Source organism: Coregonus clupeaformis, chromosome 20 (assembly GCF_020615455.1).
Source record: "Coregonus clupeaformis isolate EN_2021a chromosome 20, ASM2061545v1, whole genome shotgun sequence".
NCBI classification, from domain to species: Eukaryota; Metazoa; Chordata; class Actinopteri; order Salmoniformes; family Salmonidae; genus Coregonus; species Coregonus clupeaformis.
The window spans coordinates 18,887,933-18,912,569 of NC_059211.1; the positions used below are offsets into that span (position 1 = coordinate 18,887,933).

The 24,637-nt window shown below is 41.4% G+C and overlaps 1 protein-coding gene across 1 annotated transcript in view; it reads left to right on the plus strand.

Moving 5' to 3' along the window:
• LOC121533650 (AT-rich interactive domain-containing protein 3A-like) overlaps positions 1-19,178 on the plus strand; it is a 47,002-nt gene extending 27,824 nt beyond the window's left edge. The window contains exons 4-9 of the mRNA XM_041839773.2: positions 8,559-8,631; positions 10,099-10,282; positions 11,297-11,544; positions 11,874-12,158; positions 15,236-15,325; positions 15,522-19,178. Coding sequence (XP_041695707.1) covers positions 8,559-8,631; positions 10,099-10,282; positions 11,297-11,544; positions 11,874-12,158; positions 15,236-15,325; positions 15,522-15,658 — 1,017 coding nt within the window. The 3' untranslated portion in view covers positions 15,659-19,178. The remainder of the gene's footprint in view (positions 1-8,558; positions 8,632-10,098; positions 10,283-11,296; positions 11,545-11,873; positions 12,159-15,235; positions 15,326-15,521) is intronic.
• Positions 19,179-24,637: the final 5,459 nt, after the last annotated feature.

The following is a 24,637-nucleotide window of genomic DNA, read 5'->3' on the forward strand; positions in this document are numbered from 1 at the left end:
TTATAAGCGTGACCTTCATACAAAGCATGATGTGTGAGATTAGCAAGCCACACCTTGTTTGGAAGCCATCTACATATGGAAGATGTTTAGGATTCAAGTCAAAACAGTGGGCAGTGTCATGACTCCCCCTGATCTTCATATGACAATGGTGGGTCTTTGTCAGCTGTTTTGTATTGGTAGGAGGTGCGCTTGCCAAGGCCAGGCTGAGTAGCACCCCTCTTACCACCTCCATCATGGTTCCTCTCTTTGTCCTTTAACTCAATCTCCACAACATGGGGGAGGACAGCTGACAGGGAGAGGACAAATCAAGGGTCAGCAAAGGTTAAACGTTCACCCACATAACCTATTGATCTGGATGGTCCGTTCACGCGACCAGAACATCTCCTTCCCTAAAGAGCCCCATGGAAAGGGCTGCTGAGGGGGCAGGACCTGGGCTGTCGTCAACCATTACCCTCATAGCCCAGGCCATCAATCATTCTGATTGACACTTGAGGCGCCTTACCCCAGCCCTCTGCTACACAAACAACTGGAGCCTTTCTCTCCAGACATAACATGTCTTCTGTTCCCTCCAGATTGTCTGCCGGCCCTGTCAGGTGACACAGGCTCTGGTTTGTTTCGTGACTCTGGCTTGAACCCTGAGTTTTGCTCCTATCTCCATCTCTCCACCATTTAGAGACAACATTATCACTTAATCTCCACTGGCGCTGAATAAATGCTTCCAGCTTGCGTATGAATAGTCATTAGATGTTTATCTTGTTGTTAAGCAGATGTTTTGGGCCTTTTTGGGCTTAGTTACGCTTATCAGTCTCTAACGTGGTAATGTAGTGTGGAAAGGGTCCAATCTATATAAAGGACAACTTTGTTTTGTTTGGTGATGTCATTCTTAGAGCCTGTTCTTCTTTGTGCCAATAAAACATTTCCCCACCCACTCACATTGCTGCCATGTGAAACTGCAGCTTGCTCACAGTTCTGCCCTACCTTCTTTGTGATTTATAAACATGATACTATTCATTAGACTTTATACAATGGGTGGGTCTAATCCTGGACACTGATTGGTTAAAACCGCATTCCAGCCGGTGTCTATTCCACAAGTTACCAATGGCGAAAGCTATGACGTTGAAATGCCTATTCACTGTTCCATCTCACTGCGCAATCCACTGTCTCATCAGCCGAGCCAGACAACTTGATCTCCACTGTAAAAAGCATATAGACATTATCTTCCATTTCTTTTAGACTAGAAACTAGTTTTCAATAGCGGAGATTTGTATAAACCTTGTTGTCTGTCTCTCTGACATTTGCAACATTGTTTCAAAATTGAAATTCTATCTCCAGCTGTTCCATAGTAATGAACGTCTAGGGGTCGGAAGTCGGGACTAGACAGACAGGCAGGCAGCTTTTCTCAGCCAGTCGAAATCATGAATCAGCATCATTTCTATGGATATAAACAAAGAAATGTCAATAGAAAACAGGTCAAATGAAACTAAATGCAGCTGGTTTGCAGTCTTTCCAGCTTCAGTTTGAAGTGATTGTGTTAGCTGTGTTGTTGGCTAGCTCCTCTGAACAACAGTGTCCTGACGAGAGAGCTGTTGGCTAGCTCCTCTGAACAACAGTGTCCTGACGAGAGAGCACATTTTCTATGCCAGGTGAAATCGCGCATCATTAGCTCATTCTTATGAATGTATCCAAATAAATGTAACTAGAAAACTGCTTAAACAAATGCAAATGCAGCTATTTTGCTTTTTATTCTGGCTGCACTGTTTGACGTGACTGTATGTTAGCTGGCTAGCAAGCAAGGGATAAGAACGTTGCCAGCCAGTATGTCAATAGAACCTTTAGAACGAACGACTGGTTCGCGTCCATAGATACAGAACAAAAATAATTAACGACTGGATTGAGTCTCTGGCAACCAAAACGATAGAACGGATGATCAGACGGCTTGGGTAGCAACCCTAGATTTGTGTCAGGACTATATCTCCTGGAAGGATGAAATAGTATGAATAAATTAATCCAAATAACGTTTTTAATTAAAATATGTCAATCATTATTTGAATAGGTTGGTAACCCGTTGTATAAAATTGATAATGCCCTCAAAGCCAGTGATTAGAGGATATATTGGCACGGTTTGCCGGCCCGAGACGAATATATCCTCCAAACACCGCCTTCTCTGGCATTATCACTTAAGTGTAGTAAGGTTAGGCCTTTAATACATCATCCATACAGTTAGCCATGTACAGTTGAAGTCGGAGGTTTACATACACATTAGCCAAATACATTTCAACTCAGTTTTTCACAATTCCTGACATTTAATCCTAGTAACAATTCCCTGTCTTAGGTCAGTTAGGATCACCACTTTATTTTTAGAATGTGAAATGTCCAAATAATAGTAGAGTGATTTATTTCAGCTTTTATTTCTTTCATCACATTCCCAGTGTGTCAGAAGTTTACATACACTCAATTAGTATTTGGTAGCATTGCCTTTAAATTGTTTAACTTGGGTCAAACGTTTCGGGTAGCCTTCCACAAGCTTCCCACAATAAGTTGGGTGAATTTTGGCCCATTCCTCCTGACAGAGCTGGTGTAACTGAGTCAGGTTTGTAGGCCTCCTTGCTCGCACACGCTTTTTCAGTTCTGCCCACAAATTTACTATAGGATTGACGTCAGGGCTTTGTGATGGCCACTCCAATACCTTGACTTTGTTGTCCTTAAGCCATTTTGCCACAACTTTGGAAGTATGCTTGGGGTCATTGTCCATTTGGAAGACCCATTTGCGACCAAGCTTTAACTTCCTGACTGATGTCTTGAGATGTTGCTTCAATATATCCACATAATTTTCCTTCCTCATGATGCCATCTATTTTGTGAAGTGCACCATTCCCTCCTGCAGCAAAGCACCCCCACAGCATGATGCTGCCACCCCCATGCTTCACAGTTTCTTCGGCTTGCAAGTGCCACCTTTTTCCTCCAAACATAACGATGGTCATTATGGCCAAACAGTTCTATTTTTGTTTCATCAAACCAGAGGACATTTCTCCAAAAAGTACAATCTTTGTCCCCATGTGCAGTTTCAAACCGTAGTCTGGCTTTTTTATGGCGGTTTTGGAGCAGTGGCTTCTTCCTTGCTGAGCGGCCTTTCAGGTTATGTCGATATAGGACTCGTTTTACTATGGATATAGATACTTTCCTCCAGCATCTTCACAAGGTCGTTTGCTGTTGTTCTGGGATTGATTTGCACTTTTCGCACCAAAGTATGTCAATCTCTAGGAGACAGAACGCATCTCCTTCCTGAGCGGTATGACGGCTGCGTGGTCCCATGGTGTTTATACTTGCATACTATTGTTTGTACAGATGAACGTGGTACCTTCAGGCGTTTGGAAATTGCTCCCAAGGATGAACCAGACTTGTGGAGGTCTACCATTTCTTTTCTGAGGTCTTGGCTGATTTCTTTTGATTTTCCCATGATGTCAAGCAAAGAGGCACTGAGTTTGAAGGTAGGCCTTGAAATACATCCACAGTTACACCTCCAATTGACTCAAATGATGTCAATTAGCCTATCAGAAGCTTCTAAAGCCATGACATGATTTTCTGGAATTTTCCAAGCTGTTTAAAGGCACAGTCAACTTAGTGTATGTAAACTTCTGGAATTCTGGACTTCTGGACCCACTGGAATTGTGATACAGTTAATTATAAGTGAAATAATCTGTCTGTAAACAATTGTTGGAGAAATTACTTGTGTCGTGCACAAAGTAGATGTCCTAACCGACTTGCCAAAACTATAGTTTGTTAACAAGAAATTTGTGGAGTGGTTGAAAAACGAGTTTTAATGACTCCAACCTAAGTGTATGTAAACTTCCGACTTCAACTGTAGATGCGCTCACAACCTACCAACTATTCTACATTCATTATCAAATACTGGCATTATGTAAGAACAGCTGGGGTTAGTGGGAATGGGATACATGTATCATTGAATATTGTTCATTCTATTTCCATGTCATGTATTGTCAATTGGTGTTCACTCTATTTTCACTTCAACTGTAAATATATCCAATGAAAGATATGATTATTACTTTGACGTAATACAGGATTCCTTGAATCAATTAAATGTAGTTATTTTATTGACTACATTAATTGGCAGAATTCAAACATATTACACGTGCTATCACCATATTACGCTTAATCCACACAAATCAAATCCTTGAAATTATTTTGACAATCCTCTCCAAACTCTCTTCAGTTCTTAGAAAATGCAGCAATACTCACTACGAGAAACAGCTTTGTTTTTGCTTCTGAGTATTTCAGTTTCAAGTTTCAGTTTTAAGTTTTATTAGTCGTATGTACAGGATACATTTACATTTTAGTCATTTAGCAGACACTCTTATCCAGAGCGACTTACAGTTAGTGAGTGCATACATTATTTTTTATTTTTCATACACATGGTTACTTGCCTGCGTCTTAATCCTTTGATTGTGCCCCAACCCTCTGTCCACAAGGTGAATCTTGGATTTAAAGATCAGGAATTCAGTCAGGATTAAGATGTGTTGGAGCATGTTTGGTAGTGGGTTCTGTCTCTATAGGTATAGGGCTCAGAAAGGCTGCATTTGTTCTCGGGTTTCAAAATAGTAAATGTCTGCTCATGCATAGGTTTCTGTATTTGTTTTGATGGCATTTCAGTAAAATGAGGTGTCTTGTGGATTTCAGTGTTGAATAGCTAGCTGGGGGGTGTTGTGGTGTGAAGGCTGGTAATGTATTACTGCTGTATTATATAGGGTGTAGAAAGAGGAGAGAGACAGACGGGGAAGTCAGAAATCGACTAGTTTCGGGCTCATTCAAATACAGAGTGGAACTATTCATTCTTTGACCATCCGCAGGTGTTAATTATTTCTTACTGTGTTAATTATGTCTTCACACTAAACTAGAAAAATGTACAGGCTGGGGTTGATTTAGGAAGACATTCATCTTTATTTACATACCACATACTTCTTTGGTATATTCTGCAAGTCACTTTACCCTGTAGGTATTAGCTCCTTATTTTCATTTAAAAAACAAACTACAGTATACTTTGCTGGTTCCCTCTTCTTGAGCTTAGATTATGGGAAAGGATACCAGTTGTACAACTGAATGCATTCAACTGAAATGTGTCTTCCGCAATTAACCCAACCCCTCTGAAGCAGGGAGGTGCGGGGGGGGGGCTGCCTTAATCGACATCCACGTCATCGGCGCCTGGGGAGCAGTTGTTGTTGGGGGTTAACTGCCTTGCTCAGTGGCAGAACGACAGATTTGTACCTTGTCGGCTCAGGGATTCGATCCAGTAACCTTTCGGTTAGACTCCTACCTGCCAGGCTACCATGTAGTCTCTATTTCCTGTTCCTACAGCCCAGTAAAAGTTTGACATGAAGGCACACAGTGAAATTGCTTTCTGCTATATATCACATCTGGATAATATAGACCTAAGTAGCATTATGATCATTTTTGTCTTTAAAAAAAAAAGGTAAGCTCTTAGTTGTGTAACATAATATAGTAGGCCGTAGCATAAAATAAGGGTATTATGCTCGACACAAATAATGATTTATCTGTTTCTACACGCCAACTCAAATGGATAAATTCAGAATGGTTGGTTCTTTTAATTCAATGCTAGCAAACTCAGCTAGCGTAGCATTAGCTCTTTAGCTTCCTTACCTCACTGTGATGCATTGCCATTACTGTGGTTTCTTAGTTGGAATTGTGGTTTCATATCTCTTTGAGTTGTGTGTGTATGAGTGGGATAATGAGTGAAAGGGAACAGCCAGCACCACATTGTGCTGTTGAACTGTCCTTGTTCACTTGATAACCATGTGAAAACACAGCAAGCTAGCATAGGAGGAACACAGCTAGGAATTATACACTATTTGAATATCATGTACCCATGTTCACAAACCATATCCAGAACCCTCTCACACTGGTGAAGTCAAGCTGCATGTTCGCTCCCTCCCCTCCCCCTCCTGACCTTTCCCTCCCCTCCCCTACTCCTGTGTGTGTGTGTCAGCCCTGCCCGGAGGTGATTGTCAGGTGTGAAAGGATGGGTAAGTGTTTCATAGGCATCAGCTCGTGTGACACATCAGCTCAATGCAGTTCCCTCTCAATGTCCATGTGGGGATAGGGTTCAATAGCTAGGCCCAATTATGTGCTAAGTGACACTTCTCGCGCGGTGACATGATGGGACTCCGGTTGCTGTTGTTTTTCTTAACCTGTTTGAGTAAGATTGGCTACCTGTGCTGGAATTATTCACGATATTTTTTGTGTGTGTGTTTGACCCAACAGGCAAACAACAAGCTTGACCTGCACACAGTAGTTAGAGCATTCAGAAATGAACATGTTGCTTATCTTGTATCAATGATCCAAGAGTTACGAACAAAGAAACATCGTAAACAGCCAAATAAACATGGCGTGCTCAACCATTTTATGTAGTTTGCACAGGCAATGCATTGAAGTGGTCTATGACTATCTGTTTGCCTATTCACATTGTAACATTCTGGGTGGATCTAAGGAAATCTGTGCTGGCAGGAAACCTGCTCACATTAAAACTCCCTGCTACTAAAAGTTACATCTAAAACGCCTGCCTGCTTTGTTGCAGTATCACTGGGGCACACGTAAAACTCCTCTGCAGTGGCATGTACTGTATGTAACAATTTTAATTCTCACCACCAACGTTGTGGTCATTGACACAGCTCTTTGCGAGACAATCGCACACAAGGAGACGGTCAACGCCCTATCGGTGTGTGTACTATAGATTTAGGTTGATGTGAAAACCTGTAGCCCCCAAACCCCACCCAACCCAGATAAACAGATGTGTTCCTACTAGAGGTATGTGGGGGAGGGGGATCTGGTTTGGGGGGTTAGAGGAGTGTGTGTGTGTGTGGGGGGGGGGGTTCTCTAAGAGGTTCCTAGGAAAAGGATGCAGCTGTATCCAGTAATACGAGAGAGAGGGGCCCAACTAAAGGGAGTGGTGGTTGATAGAGAGAGGGGGAAGTGGGGAAGGGAACCTGATTGGTGGGTTTCTCTAGTACCTTGTCAGGAAAGTTAACTGTTTGAAGAGAGAGGAGCATGCTCTATGGCTTTGCCTAAATAAATTGATACTGTTTGTCAGGGAGGGTGTTGGTAATCTTGTTCAGAGTGGTTGCTGCTGCCCCTCAACCTCTCCAACTGTCTTGTTCACCCGCCACTGGTACGCCAAACCCCTTGCTATGACTTGGCCCAGCTAATCAACTTTCCTTTGACATTAATCTCATGCCAATCTTCAGTCTAAACCAGGGGCCTCAAAGTAATTTTGGCATATTGTATATTTTCAATATACAGTAAAGGCTCACAGTATAGCAATTACCACATTGCCAAACCAGAATTGACTGAATTCATTGAGGTTCACATTAGATTAAATTGCTGGATACAATTGGGCCCCCAGGCAGCATGTCTCAGACCCCTGGTTAAGCTATGAAGCCAAAAGGTATCCTATACCAGATGAAGAGAGCACACAAATCTCCCTATTGACTACATAGATGCTCTGTGGCATCAAACAGATATGCCCTCTTGTTTATGTTTGCTGTAACTTATGTGATCTTATTTTGTCCAGACAGTTCTATTGTCAAGGCAATTTTCCCAGGCAGGGTAGGCCTATCTCAGGAGCCTACAGTAGGAATGCTGGCAGAGCAGACCGGTGTGGATTGGTTGGAAGGAAAAGGAAGAACACATTGGTTGCGCTGTGGAGGAGGAAGAAGTGCAGGGAGGCATGGGGGGAGATCCATTACAAACTGGTGAGAGAGAGAAAGAGCGAGAGAGACTGAGGGGAGCCATTTTGAAGATTTATGGCACGGCACTCCTCGAAATGCAGGCATCCTGTAATTAGGACTCGCCTTGCCTCCAGCCTTACATTACCGCTCTCCCCGCCTAATCATCCAGCCCCCCATCCCTCTGATAATAAGATCTTACGGCAGCTTGGCATCACTAATGAGCGCTAAATGCCACAAAGAGAATGGCCTGTTTGTGGTTACACAGCAAGAGCCTGGAGAAAGCACTCCCAAATCAAGAACATGAATAGAGTTTTACATTGTGTGCTCTGGCCGATCTGTTGTAATGATGAACAACCTTGTGTAGCAGGTTTATATATATAATTTCAAGGAGAATTATAACCCAATGCTTAAAAAATGTGTATTCTTTTGACCTCAGGGATACATTATTGGTTTATAAGCTGCACATTTGTTATACTCTCCACAACAGCGAGTGTGAATCAGACTGTTTTGAACAATCTTCATACCGCAATTAAAGTTGCCTCAATAGCCCACTGTATTCTCCTGAGCATGTGATCCACTTTTACTGTTAACTTTCACTGAGCTTCCGGAGCTCTCGGCCATAGCAGCAGGGCCACATCAGGTTTTCATCAGACCGGGCCTCCTCTCTCGACTTGATGGCATTCTAAAGCTGAGGCTCCATCCTCCATTTTGGGGCAATAATGGCTCTCAACCCCCCTTGGTAATCTGCTCCCATCTGTAACCTGTTTCATCTCTTCCCCCTCCCTTCTTCTCATCTCCTCAGCTCTATGAACTAGATGGGGACCCCAAGAGAAAAGAGTTTCTGGATGACCTATTCAGCTTCATGCAAAAGAGAGGTGAGAGTGTTGTATAAGGAGTGGCGTATGTGCCAGAGAGTACTGTACATTTCTGTCCCTGTATCTAGCAGAGCCACATCAATACCAATAAATTTGTAAGTCGCTCTGGATAAGAGCGTCTACTAAATGACGTAAATGTAAATGTAAATGTAAATGCCATGACTCGATGGAGACTGGAAGGCTGTACTGTTTGCCTTGGTGGGTTAGTACTGGGAGGCAGTGTTCTGTTCTCTAGCCCAGTGTTTCCCAACTCCAGTCCACAAGGACCCCCAACAGTACACATTTTTATTGTAGCCCCGGACAAGCACACCTGATTCGACTCACCAAGGGTTTGATGATTAGTTGAAAAGTTGAATCAGGTGTGTTTGTCCAGGGCGACAATCAAAATATGTACTGTTGGGAAACACTGCTCTAACCCCCTAACCCCCGCCCCTCCCCCCTCCACTGACATACAAAACACCATTTACATTTACATTTACATCTCAGCTTTCACCTCCATGGGTGGATCTTTATTCATTTGGAGATGATTGCTTTATGGTCGGCCAAGCCCTCACTGTTCCCAGCGCATCTAAAAGTAGAGAGTACACCAGAGTGCATGTATTGACTTAGGAATGTATTTACTTATATGTTTAGGCTCCAGAGTTTGTATGTTGCTCCGTTATGGTGTTTGGTTTGGTTCAGCATTCCATGTGTGAATTGCTGCCTCAAAACATGGCAATTTCACACAAGCATATTTGATTAATGATAGTCAGCTTTATCTACAAACCGATGCAGAGAAACATCATGGAGAGTAGTCAGAAGTCACATTGTGGGTTCAATAAGTGTTTTATTCAAGCATTTCAAACAGGACAGTACATTGTATAATGTTGATACACAAATTAGTTCTACTTTGGAAATATAAGGCCAACATGTCGAATGTAATAGCAATAAATATAAATAAATGTCAAGATAGTCAGTGTGAAAAATCCAGAATTGGATGTTTACAGTATGTTGGCTCTCAAACAAATGTATGGGTGGATCTGCGTGCATAGTTTCTCTAATAATTGGACACTGCCCTCTAGGGAAAATATAGGGAATTTACAAAAGACTGACAGGAGAAAATATCCTTGTTATTTTTTAATTGTTCAAGATGTCATGTTTTTGAAAGGATAATAAGACCCAATACCATAACAAGAATAAAACAGACATGGTATTGACAATGTATTATGTATTGAAGTATTGTGTGCTAAGAAAAGGTGTGACACTGTAGGAAAACAAACCCTCTTTCTCTAATAGAACATGACATTTCTGTCACCAAAGCCACGTCCATTGAATGTAGTGTTGTACTCCTGAAGCGTTCAAACAGTTTCAAACTACTAGAAAGCTTTCTCAGTTCACACTCAGTTCCATAGCAACTTATCAAAAGAGAAACCTAGCAAAAGAGTATGGTGTAACCACAGGCAGTGAGTTGTCTTTTCCTATCTCCAGGAACCCCTGTGAACAGGATCCCGATCATGGCCAAGCAGGTCCTGGACCTGTACATGCTGTACCAGCTGGTGACAGAGAAGGGAGGCCTGGTGGAGGTCATCAACAAGAAGCTGTGGAGAGAGATCACTAAAGGACTCAACCTGCCTACCTCAATTACCAGTGCTGCCTTTACTCTCAGGACACAGTGAGTACCAGGGGTTGGAACTGAAATAATTTCCCAACCATTTAGTTCTGAAAAGAACCATTCTTTTTTTCATTCCGTTCCACTGTTTGGACCAGCAAAATAAAGTTCTGAACTGGTTCGAACCAAAACAAAGTAACGGTTTATATCATTCCTTTCTGTTCCTTTTTAAAACCTCTGAAATCTATTACATTTAGCGCAACATGAAATGACTTCACCAATCAGTGCATATAGAGCAGCTTGCTATGGCGCGGGCAAGCTATTTACATGCATTGAACAGACAAGTGTAGGGCGTGAGATGCGATTGACATTTTGTGGGGAGTGAGAGAGGGTGGAGGAGGAGGCTTGGCATGAAGCGCTGGCCATCTTGTAGTTATGACATACATTATCTGAATTAGTCCCACATAATTATACCTACAGAGGAGTGGCTTCTATGAAGGAACTTTGAATGTCTTTGAACTTCAGAGAGTTGGCTTAACGTTGGAGCAGAGCGGCACCAGAATTAAAATAAAAACACGTCTTACCTTTTTGTAGTTAATAAATCCAATGTGAAACGTAATAACTACAGTATCCTTAACTAGCATTGAAAAGGTTAATCCATTCTTCTCTAATACAAAATCTCTCTAATTTCTGAATCCCATTTGTACGTCAGTAGGCTACACTTTGCATAGGCGCTTTGTTGCGTTTTTTGTGGGACTGAAAAACAATGGCCATAACATAAAATAATGTTATTAACCGGTTCCCATGCTTTTAAAATAACCGTTCTGTTCTGGAACAGTATAAATCACTTTCGTTCCCGGTTCTGATTGTGTTCGTTGAAAAATGTAATTATTTTCCGGTTTTCTGTTCCATTCCCTGAACCAGTTCCAACCCCTGGTGAGTACACACATTCGCGCGTACACACACATAATTTGGAAACTTTTTTAAAGGTATACTTATCCATTGTAATAGTGTTTTTCAAATGATTTCATATTTCATCAAATGTTCCTAATACCAACTGAAATTACGTTTTCACAGATACATGAAGTACCTGTACCCATATGAATGTGACAAAAGGAGCCTCAGCAACCCCAATGAGCTCCAGGCAGCTATTGACAGTAACCGGCGGGAGGGCCGCCGGCAGAGCTTTGGCAGCTCCCTCTTCACCTACTCCCCCAACGGGACCCCCACCATGTTGTCCTCCCCCAAGATGTCCATGCAGAACATGGGGATGAATGTGGCCACCAACGGAGCATCTCTCACTCACATCCAGAAAATCAAGAAAGGTGTTGTTGGAGAGCAAGGGGTTTTGCTCAGATATCTTTAGAGGACAATTATGCTGCATTGAAATTAGGAAGTTCATTTTTTGTTTTTAATTTAAATTGTTTTTTGGGTTCATTCATATCAGATATATGAATAAAGCCAACGATTGAAGTGAACAGTAACCCATAACACGAACACAACCACAGAGTGTTGGGAGGGTTCATACAGATTATAACAGAACAGTTGAAGTGAACAGTAACCCATAGCATCAGACAACAGATATTTTATTTGAAATGCCACCACATCCCACACCAACACTACCCTGTTCTAAACTTCTCCATCTCCCCTGCAGAAGAGGAGGGCGGTCAGCCCCTGTCCGGCGTGGGCCGCATGTCTGGGCATCCTCTGGTGGGTCACTCGGTGGCAGTGGTGCAGGCGGCAGGGGCCCAGGTAGCCATGGCGGCCCAGGTAGCGGCTCTGGAGCAGCTGAGGGACAGACTGGAGGCGGGCGAGCCCCCGGAGAAGAAGATGGCCCTGCCTGCCGAGGAGCACCAGCGGCTGCTGCAGAGAGCGCTGCAGCACAACCTGCTGGCTATTACCACCCAGATGCCCATGAATATCCGCATCAACAACCAAGGTAAAGCATGTTGCAATTTTAGATTCACTTTAAATAAAGTTTGATTTGAAGGTAGCAATATTGGGCCACCATTGCAGCCCTTCAGTAAAATAACATGTGTCTTAGTATGGTTAATAACCAAGGTATGTCACTCACAGCATTGGTTCCCAAACTTATTTACATTGTGACCTAGCTAAGGCCTTTCAATTTTCCTTGACAACCACCACATTAGACAAAACCGTATCTCTAAGCCACAACCCAGTCTTTAGCTACAACCCAGGGACTGGGAACACAACCCATTAGTGGTTCTCAACCCATCATCTTAGAAAACTCTGGTCTACAGGACAGTCCTAAAAGGGGATTTATGTTATGTAGATCAGGCCTCCTATTGTGAAGCAAAATTGTCAATCTTGAACTGGTCAAACAATTGTGTATATTGACTCATTTTGCATATACAAAGTGCCCCGGCAGCATACAGACTCTATACGTAAGGGATTCCCTAGGTCAACAGCAGCATTTTCTTATCCTCTTATCAGTGTCTAGTAAAAGTACAGAATGCTGGGGAATTTGCCTTGATATTTTGTTGTTTTTATTAAAATGAATTCATACTATTTTATGGAAAGGCCCTAAAGCTATGCAGCTTTCCCCCCTCAACTCTTCTTTTATGTGTTTGCTGTCTAGTTTGCGAGTCTCCACAGAAACATATGAGGTTTTGTGTGTCTGTGCTTCAGTAGTAGGGTTATGTTTTTGTGGTTACTCAGATGTTTGGTTGTTCAGGCTGTTTGTATGTATAGTTGTTCAGCAAGGCAGTTTACATAATAGGTTGTACAGTTAGTATGTAAATGTTAGGTTATTCAGTGACTTTGTTTAATATATTAGGTTGTTCTGTTTGTTTGTTAGGGTTGTTCACCTAGTTCGTTTATTCAGATATCCATTAGTACATGTTGTTAGATTGTTTAAGGAGTTTGTTTGTTTAGAAGTTTGTTTGTTTAGTGAGTTTGTTTATAAATTAGGTTGTGCAATTAGTTAATTAGTTTACAGTGCCTTCAGAAAGTATTCCTACCCCTTGACTTATTCCACATGTTGTTGTGTTACAGCCGGAATTCACCCATCTACACACAATACCCCATAATGACAAAGTGAAAAAATGTTTTTAGAAATGTTAGCAAATTTATTGAAAACGAAATACAGAAACACAGTATTACATTTACATAAATACTTTGTAGAAGCACCTTTGGCAGCAATTACAGCTGTGAGTCTTTCAGGGTAAGTCTCTAAGAGCTTTCCACACCTGGATTGTTCAACATATTTCCATTATTCCTTTCAAATTGGTTTTTGATCATTGCTAGACAACCATTTTCAGGTTTTGCCATAGATTTTCAAGTAGATTTAAGTCAAAACTGTAACTCGGCCATTCAGGAACATTCACTGTCTTCTTAGTAAGCAACACCAGTGTAGATTTGGCCTTGTGTTTTAAGTTATTGCCCTGCTGAAAGATGAATTCATCTCCCAGTGTCTGGTGGAAAGCAGACTGAACCAGGTTTTCCTCTAGGATTTTGCCTGTGCTTGCTCCATTCCATTTCTTTTTTATCCTGAAAAACTGCCCAGTTCTTAACAATTACAAGCATACCCATAACATGATGCAGACAGCACTATGCTTGAAAATAGGGAGAGTGGCACTCAGTAATGTGTTGTATTGGATTTGCCCCAAACATAACACTTTGTATTCAGGATAAAAAAGTGAATTGCTTTGCCACATTCTTTGCAGTATTACTTTAGTGCCTTGTTGCAAACAGGATGCATGTTTTTGAATATTTTCCCTCTATCATTTAGGTTAGTATTGTGGAGTAACTGCAATGTTGTTGATCCATCCTCAGTTTTCTCCTATCACAGCCATTAAACTCTGTAACTGTTTTAAAGTCACCATTGGCCTCATGGTGAAATCCCTGGGCGGTTTCCTTCCTCTCCGGCAACTGAGTTAGGAAGGACACCAGTGTCTTTGTAGTGACTGGGTGTATTGATACACCATCCAAAGTGTAATTAATAACTTCACCATGCTCAAAGGGATATTCAATGTCTGCTTTATATTTTATTTTTACCCATCTACCAATAGGTGCCCTTCTTTGCGAGGCATTGGATAACCTCCCTGGTCTTTGTGGTTGAATCTGTTTGAAATTCATTGCTCAACTGAGGGACCTTACATATAATTGTATGGGTGGGGTACAGAGATGAGGTAGTCATAAAAAAATCATGTTAAACACTATTATTGCACACAGAGTGAGTCCATGCAACTTATTATGTGACTTGTTAAGCACATTTTTACTCCTGAACTTATTTAGGCTTTCCATAACAAAGGGGTTGAATACTTATTGACTCAATACATTTTAGCTTTTCGTTTTTAATTAATTTGTAAAAATGTCTAAAAACATAATTCCACTTTGGCATTATGGGGTATTGTGTGTAGGGCAGCGACAAAAAATCTAAATGTAATACATTTTCAATTCAGGCTGTAACACAACAAATTGTGGAAAAAGTCAAGGGGTGTGAATACTTTCTGTTAAGTTTGTGTAGTGAGGTTGTCCATATGTACAGATCTTCCTGTGATGTTGATGCTTTTATCTGACGTTAAAGGGATAAACTGCAGTTGCTACATCCATTTTTTGAAAATACATATAAAATGCCTCATGAGCTTAGTTTAACTGTCATACCCCATCATAACCTGAAATAGTATCATGTTTTACTCCAATGTTTGTAAACAAAGTGAATGTAAACAAACACTATATAGCCTCAAAACATGGTTAAACTATTATGTTGATATGGATGGTCAGTCCTTGCATCCATATCGGTGTCTATGAATTTGAGAGTGTTTACGTTTCTTCAGCCCCATCCCTCAGCTTTTTATGCAAACGGGCAGGGAAAAACGCTTTGTTGTTTCAACTGCTGATTGCCGCTTTAAACATTTACATTTACATTTTAGTCATTTTGCAGACGCTCTTATCCAGAGCGACTTACAGTTAGTGAATATATATATATATATTTTTTTTTTCAACATCACCTATGAATGCTGTGTACGTTACGTGCTGTGTGTGTCTTCTCAGATGGCCGGCAGGACTCAGCTCTCAATCTCACCACAAATGGCATGAGCAGCATCAGTATGTCAGTGGAGCTCAATGGAGTGATGTACACCGGTGAGTCACCAGTCACAGAGTCTACTACACTGTCTTGTGTTACCATATGTGTTACTACTGCAACTCACAACATTGTTTGTCAACATTGGACCTTTGCAGGTCAGGAAAACACATCAAGTTGAACTTACAACTTGCTATCTTATTTTTGCAATGACATAAATGTTACTGTACATCTCTGTTTTTTGTTTCCATGCAGGTGTGCTATTTGCTCAGGCAGCCTCGTCAGCCTCGTCAGGCCCCTCTGGATCATCAAGTAACAACAAAGCCCCTGGTGGGCGCAGTGGATCCCAGCCGTTCCCCTACACACCTACCTCAACCAACCCATCATCTTAACATCTCTGGACCTTTCCCTTTTTGATGCCAAAACTAAAGCCAAAAAAAAACCCAACCTCATTTTCTACATAGCCTACGCCAAAAAAAACATATACAGCAAAACACAAACCGAAACTCAGACCACTTGAAGTACACTATCTCAGGTTCTCTCATATATTCTTCCCTCTTTTGTTCTTTAGCCAAAATGAGTTTGAATAACCCAACAAAGAGCCAGTATATGATAACGATATATGCACAGCCTGTGAATAATTTATTTCTACATAAATGTAGAGATTATCTAAGAACAAAATAAAAATAATAAGTTGGAAGGGTAATGCACTGTTTACACATTTAACACAGCTACTGACTGACAATGAAACGTATTTTATTTTTAAGTAACATTATTATTATTATTATTATTATTATTAATATCATCATCACTAACAATATAGTCATTGCAAAAATATATATATATTTAGGATTCTATAAAGCAGAACACTTTAAATATCTTCTATTTTAAGTAGACAAGCTTTAAAGATTTTATTTCTTCAGGGCATAACAAAGTACCATTGTGACCTCATGTTATAGAAAAAGAAAATACATTTGCATGATGCAGTCGCAAACAAATCAATCTTTGCTGAGATTTTCTATTAATTGTACCTCAGACACAGATTATCTTGCATCGTGAACACAGAGACTTGTGAACTTTTTTTTCTGGTGGAAGTCAACAGGAATTGTTCATGCTCATTGGGACTTATATGTGCAGACATGTTGGTTTTTCTCAGGTGTCCGCCAGCTTGCTGTAAAACAATCACTTTGTATTTCACTGCTCTGTGTTTCTGTCATAACTACACACTATACAAATGTATTTGCTGGTTTGAGTGTTTGTTTCTTTCATGACCCATTTAAACCATTTGTTTTAGTTTTTAATGTAGAATGTAGTTTTCTATCCGGTTGTCTCATCAATTACCCAGGATCCTCTGTACTTTTATAAGTAGAGGGATCATCTTCACTCTCTGAAGTTGGCTGCTCTTTAGGGTGTCTTTACTTACAGTTTTTAGTAGGGGATTGATAGGTGCAGGAATTCTTAGCTCTGCAATAGTGCGGCTTTAAAGGTTTGGGGTTGGAAGTAAATTGACTTGTCATCATAATGTCTCAAGAGCACCTACACATTGATATGACATCTTCATAACAACAAAGCGTTTATGAATTTAGCTACATGCTTGCATTATGTAGTGCTGCATATATAAAGAATGGGGGTGGAAACAGCCAATCAATTCCTGTCTTTGGGTCAGCGCTGCTCTTCAAATTGACCTTTTGACCTCCTTGTCCCCAAGGCAACATCTGAGCATCTGCTCATTAAGAAAATATCTATTTTTATCAGATATCCATTGATTTCCAGCGCTCAGAAATATTTGCATTTTAACTGCTAAGGTACCACAGCTACTACGAAGGCTGTTTCTGCATCTTCAAGAAACTACATGGATTCACTCAGTACTTTTCCCAATTCAGAATCCTCAGCGAGGGTCGATTTTGACTTCATTGTAGTGACAATCAGGAGATGTTACAACATTGTATACCTTGTGTTTTTTCCCCCTGCACATCCATTTGTCCACAAATCATAGTCTACCTCAAAGACTATGATTTGACTAAATATCTTGTAAGATCATTACACAGTACCTTAATGAAGTAGTATATTGCTGTTATACCTTAAAGTGTGATATATTATGCTGAGCTTCATGACTAGGGTTTATACTGTACAATGCATTGACAGAGATAACAGAGATTGTGGTCAGGGAATTTGGCTTTTGGTAAATAACCCAAAAAGGATAGATTATTGCAGACAATCATATTACACCATTAATCTTTCCTCTATCATAGCTGATGATAATTACTTTGGATTGTTTTGGCAACATGCAATGGAGACCAGGGAAGCCTCAGTCAGGAATACTTATTTTATGCCTCCGTGATGCTGCCCCCTGGTGGATTTATTTGTTACAGCGCACAATCAGATACAGTTTCAGGGGATGGATATGGTGTATTTTGGGGGCCCTATAGCTAGCGTACAGTAGTATTCTCTTGAATAAAATTACTTGCCTTTCCCCTGTTTATATTTGATTGCAAGGCCCCCCCCCCATTTCTTCATCTCAAGAGACTTACTTATCATGGAAGAGGCATACTTTTGGATTTCTAATCAGAATCATTCCATTAATTTTCAGCCTTGATATTATGATATGAGACTTACCACTTGCTTTAGCTATTTGTTTGGTAGATAGTATATCGCAGGGACAACCAAAACATATGTGGAGATTAAATAAAATAAAATGTTATGATAAAAGAAAATATCTGCTATAATTACAAGATGCCTTATGCTGTGACAATTCTTCTATGAATTAATCTGTATATATAACACTTCTGAAAAGGCTTTGGATGGCTCTAGGTTATATGACTTACTTTGTTTTCACGTTTAAGTTCTTTCTTTCTTTAAAAAATATATGATATAGAAACCTAGCACAGAGATTACATGATGACATGCATTATCATAATATTAATAATAATAGTCATAATATTAATGACGATAATAGTATTGTGCGATTTGGGGAAGCTCTAGGTTGACATACCGGCCTTGGTTTTGTTAACTATTTTGTTTTCATGTACAGTACTTGGAAATTCAGAGTATAAATGAGGCTTTTGTCTTCTACTTCTCAGGAATATACTTCTACCTCCAGTTTTACAGATTTATCCCTGCTAGGGCTAAAGTTAGTGGGTGCACAAGGGGTTGCGCTCTCTTCATTGGTGTTCTAGATTATTTTTCAGTTTACAACTACTTCTTATAGATACATGCACAAAATAATTTTTCAATCTGTTCTGTACATGTGTGCAATTTATTTCTCATTATTTTCTATGATGAACCTTTCCACTGAATGGGATGTTTCCCAAAATATGAGGAAACAAGTGAAGTTGAGGTGTGGCATGTTGTGCCTCTTTAATAACCAGTTATTAGTAAGGTGTAGTGCCCAAATAGCAGATCATCAACATGCTTTTTAGAATGTGTGACCTCTTTCTAATGCTTTTAACCATTTTCTGAGGGGTGAATAACTATTCTTGCATATTTAACCAATATGTATTTGTGTGAATATGTTTATTTGGGATTTTAATAAATATCACCTTTTCCTAGAATGTCAGCTGAGGTTTTACGTGCTGTTCTTGTCACCACAAATATAGTTTACGAAAGTTCAATCAGGAAGGCTGGTCTGAATGGCTTGTCACTTTTAATGAATCTAATAAACACACATAATTCACATTGCTTCCTATGTCACTCATCAGCATAGCAGGTATTTATATGGTAATGATTACTTCAGAAACTGCATGACCTTTGATCACATGATTTTTGTAAAGTTAATGCAGTCGACATGCAAGTCGGACAATTGTTATACCCATAATGCAACACACTTTGAAAGTCGGTGACAGTTGGTCAATGTCTTGACAAAAGTGATCCGCTTGAATTCGCCCGTTGACTCAGGTTGTTTCTGAAGCATCACCCATTGATTACAGCTACAGCTGCAGCAGTACGAGGGTTGTCACTAGTTACCACAACCACAAAGTCAAAATGGTCTACATCTTAAAAATTCATGAAAACAAAAATTTGCTTTTTGGTCTTTATTTAAGGTTAGTCATAAGGTTAGCAGTGTGGTTAAGGAAAATTCTACCCCAAAACTATCTATTTGGTATTTGTTTCATTAGTCCATTGTTGATATAGTCAGCAATAAAGTTTTCAAGATATATAACTTTCATAATAGAGAAATAAAGCATGCATGATGCATCATATGATGAAACATGTCATGGGGTCTAACAGCACTGAGGTATAATAAGAACTGGAGACTTTATCGAAGATGTCCGACCGTTGTTTTCAAGGTACTCACGTTGACCTTTGCATATGCTGTTTCATGGACAGTCTATATCCAGGTTGCATCCTGTTTATAAGGACCAACATCACATGCGCACTAGAACTCAGTGCGCAAAGGGAGCAGCGCGAGCAGCGACAACGTCATCACGTCATCCAAAAACATGGCAGACATTGGATGAATATACAATTTTAATATCTTCGGCTGAGTGATGGAAGAAAAAAATAAAATCTGCCTCACTGACAATTATTTGAATAACTCAATGGATGTTTTGTGCACAAAGGTGATGACTAAAGTGTCTTAATAGGAATGTTCAAACCTGACTTCTCTATTTGGCCGTGTATGGACGTTGTCTTTCTGGGCTTGGCATCAGTTAAACTGCAGTACCGAAGCAAAACTGTAGGAGCAGTCAAAACTGTGCTTCTAGACTGGAACCCTGGCCCCTTGTCTAACGGTAGTCTCGCACTGAACTGTGCATATGCAGGCTGTCAAATCCAAGGCACTCCTTAGGTATAATAACATGTTCAACTACTCAAGACATTGGCTGGAATCTAGGTTGTGCCTTTAGATTGAGAAAATTAACAATGAAGAATTTTTCACTTCTCTAAATGACTTCGCAAACCCCAAACCCCGGTCGTCACTGGCCTGATCTGCTTGGTCTGTTTCGCAAGCGTTCCCGGAAGTCTTGCGATGATGCACTTCTTGGTTTAGAAACTATGGGCCTGTTCAAGCGGATCACTTTTGTCAATGGTCACCACCTTTCAAAGTGTGTTGCATTATGGGGATAAAAATTGTCCGACTTGTGCCTACATGCTGACTGCATGAACTTTACAAGGTCATAAAGTTTTGACTGCAGTCGACTACAGGTTTCTGCATTTCCTCTTCACCAACTTCATCCTGCAGCCATTGGCTGCATTGTTGGAGGCTCTATATATATCTAATATATTGTCAACCAATCATTAGGGTGTTTTTGTTCGACCCACACGATGATGGAAACAGGACCCAACTTTGCCATGATTCATACAGTGGCTACAAATTAATGTGATATTTGAGGCTCACTGATTATACAGTGTACACACATGATTTCAGTTTGTGAGTGTGTGATGTGGGGTTTGGAGACATGTTTACTTCCACATAATCAAGAAAAACTTGTATAAACAATAGCAACACTGCCATGTTAATGTGAGCCTTGCTGTTGGAAAACCACATTAGTGTCCGACACAGATGCACCTCCCCCGACTTCACTCCTCAACTTTCATCTAGTCAGTTGGTGTAGCCTTACCATTGAAACGTGCCCTGTGTTAACAAGGCAACTCTCCATCTTAACTCCTCCTCCACCCTTTAAATCAAATCAAATGTTATTTGTCACATGCGCCGAATACAACAGGTGTAGACCTTACAGTGAAATGCTTACTTACAAGCCCTTAACCAACAATGCAGTTTTAAGAAAGAATACCCCAAAAAATAACAAAAAAATACAATATAAAATAATCCGAAATAAAAGTAACAAATAATTAAAGAGCAGCAGTAAAAATAACAATAGCGAGGCTATTTACAGGGGGTACCGGTACCGAGTCAATGTGCGGGGGCACTGGTTAGTCGAAGTAATTGGGGTAATATGTACATGTACAGTGGGGGAAAAAAGTATTTAGTCAGCCACAAATTGTGCAAGTTCTGTAATTTTCATCATAGATACACGTCAACTATGACAGACAAAATGAGAAAAAAAATCCAGAAAATGTGGATTTTTAATGAATTTATTTGCAAATTATGGTGGAAAATAAGTATTTGGTCAAAAGTTGGTCAAAAGTTTCTCAATACTTTGTTATATACCCTTTGTTGGCAATGACACAGGTCAAACGTTTTCTGTAAGTCTTCACAAGGTTTTCACACACTGTTGCTGGTATTTTGGCCCATTCCTCCATGCAGATCTCCTCTAGAGCAGTGATGTTTTGGGGCTGTCGCTGGGCAACACGGACTTTCAACTCCCTCCAAAGATTTTCTATGGGGTTGAGATCTGGAGACTGGCTAGGCCACTCCAGGGACCTTGAAATGCTTCTTACGAAGCCACTCCTTCGTTGCCCGGGGCGGTGTGTTTGGGATCATTGTCATGCTGAAAGACCCAGCCACGTTTCATCTTCAATGCCCTTGCTGATGGAAGGAGGTTTTCACTCAAAATCTCACGATACATGGCCCCATTCATTCTTTCCTTTACATGGATCAGTCGTCATGGTCCCTTTGCAGAAAAACAGCCCCAAAGCATGATGTTTCCACCCCCATGCTTCACAGTAGGTATGGTGTTCTTTGGATGCAACTCAGCATTCTTTGTCCTCCAAACACGACGAGTTGAGTTTTTACCAAAAAGTTCTATTTTGGTTTCATCTGACCATATGACATTCTCCCAATCCTCTTATGGATCATCCAAATGCACTCTAGCAAACTTCAGACGGGCCTGGACATGTACTGGCTTAAGCAGGGGGACACGTCTGGCACTGCAGGATTTGAGTCCCTGGCGGCGTAGTGTGTTACTGATGGTAGGCTTTGTTACTTTGGTCCCAGCTCTCTGCAGGTCATTCACTAGGTCCCCCCGTGTGGTTCTGGGATTTTTGCTCACCGTTCTTGTGATCATTTTGACCCCCACAGGGTGAGATCTTGCGTGGAGCCCCAGATCGAGGGAGATTATCAGTGGTCTTGTATGTCTTCCATTTCCTAATAATTGCTCCCACAGTTGATTTCTTCAAACCAAGCTGCTTACCTATTGCAGATTCAGTCTTCCCAGCCTGGTGCAGGTCTACAATTTTGTTTCTGGTGTCCTTTGACAGCTCTTTGGTCTTGGCCATAGTGGAGTTTGGAGTGTGACTGTTTGAGGTTGTGGACAGGTGTCTTTTATACTGATAACAAGTTCAAACAGGTGCCATTAATACAGGTAACGAGTGGAGGACAGAGGAGCCTCTTAAAGAAGAAGTTACAGGTCGGTGAGAGCCAGAAATCTTGCTTGTTTGTAGGTGACCAAATACTTATTTTCCACCATAATTTGCAAATAAATTCATAAAAAATCCTACAATGTGATTTTCTGGATTTTGGATTGTACCTATGATGAAAATTACAGGCCTCTCTCATCTTTTTAAGTGGGACAACTTGCACAATTGGTTGCTGACTAAATACTTTTTTTCCCCACTGTAGGTAGAGTTATTAAAGTGATAGTAGATAATAAACAGAGAGTAGCAGCAGCGTAAAAGAGGGGTGGGGGGCAATGTCTGGGTAGCCATTTGATTAGATGTTCAGGAGTCTTATGGCTTGGGGGTAGAAGCTGTTTAGAAGCCTCTTGGACCTAGACCTGGCGCTCCGGTACCGCTTGCCGTGTGGTAGCAGAGAGAATAGTCTATGACTAGGTTGGCTGGAGTCTTTGACAATTTTTAGGGCCTTCCTCTGACACCGCCTGGTATAGAGGTCCTGGATGGCAGAACGCTTGGCCCCAGTGATGTACTGGGCCGTACGCACTACCCTCTGTAGTGCCTAGCGGTCGGAGGCCGAGCAGTTGCCATACCAGGAAGTGATGCAACCAGTCAGGATGCTCTCGGCGGTGCAGCTGTAGAACCTTTTGAGGATCTGAGGACCCATGCCAAATCTTTTCAGTCTCCTGAGGGGGAATAGGTTTTGTCGTGCCCTGTTCACGACTGTCTTGGTGTGCTTGGACCATGTTAGTTTGTTGGTGATGTGGACACCAAGGAACTTCAAGCTCTCAACCTGCTCCACTACAGCCCCGTCGATGAGAATGGGGGAGTGCTCGGTCCTCTTCTTTTTCCTGTAGTCCACAATCATCTCCTTTGTCTTGATCACGTTGAGGGAGAGGTTGTTGTCCTGGCACCACATGGCCAGGTCTCTGACCACCTCCCTATAGGCAGTCTCGTCGTTGTTGGTGATCAGGCCTACCACGGTTGTGTCATCGGCAAACTTAATGATGGTGTTGGAGTCGTGCCTGGCCATGCAGTCATGAGTGAACAGGGAGTACAGGAGGGGACTGAGCATGCACCCCTGAGGGGCCCCTGTGTTGCGGATGTGTTGTTACTTACCCTTACCACCTGGGGGCGGCCTATCAGGAAGTCCAGGATCCAGTTGCAGAGGGAGGTGTTTAGTCCCAGGGTCCTTAGCTTAGTGATGAGCTTTGAGGGCACTATGGTGTTGAACGCTGAGCTGTAGTCAATGAATAGCATTCTCACAAAGGTCTTCCTTTTGTCCAGGTGTGAAAGGGCAGTGTGGAGCGCAATAGAGATTGCATAATCTGTGGATCTGTTGGGGCGATATGCAAATTGGAGTGGGTCTAGGGTTTCTGGGATAATGGTGTTGATGTGAGCCATGACCAGCCTTTCAAAGCACTTCATGGCTACAGACGTGAGTGCTACGGGTCGGTAGTCATGTAGGCAGGTTACCTTAGTGTTCTTGGGCACAGGGACTATGGTGGTCTGCTTGAAACATGTTGGTATTACAGACTCAGACAGGGAGAGATTGAAAATGTCAGTGAAGACACTTGCCAGTTGGTCAGCGCATGCTCAGAGTACACGTCCTGGTAATCCGTCTGGCCCTGCGGCCTTGTGAATGTTGACCTGTTTAATGGTCTTACTCACATCGGATACAGAGAGCGTGATCACACAGTCATCCGGAACAGCTGATGCTCTCATTCATGTTTCAGTGTTACGATTCGATCTTAGTCCTGTATTGATGCATTGCCTGTTTGATGGGTTGTCGGAGGACATAGCAGGATTTCTTCCAGGTTAGAGTCCCGCTCCTTGAAAGCGGCAGCTCTACCCTTTAGCTCAGTGCGGATGTTGCCTGTAATCCATGGCTTCTGGTTGGGGTATGTACGTACAGTCACTGTGGGGACGACGTCATTGATGAAGCCAGTGACTGATGTGGTGTACTCCTCAATGCCCAGAAGAATCCCAGAACATATTCCAGTCTGTGCTTGCAAAACAGTCCTGTAGCTTAGCATCTGCTTCATCTGACCACCTTTTTATTGACCGAGTCACTGGTGCTTCCTGCTTTAGTTTTTGCTTGTAAGCAGGAATCAGGAGGATATAATTATGGTCAGAGCTTT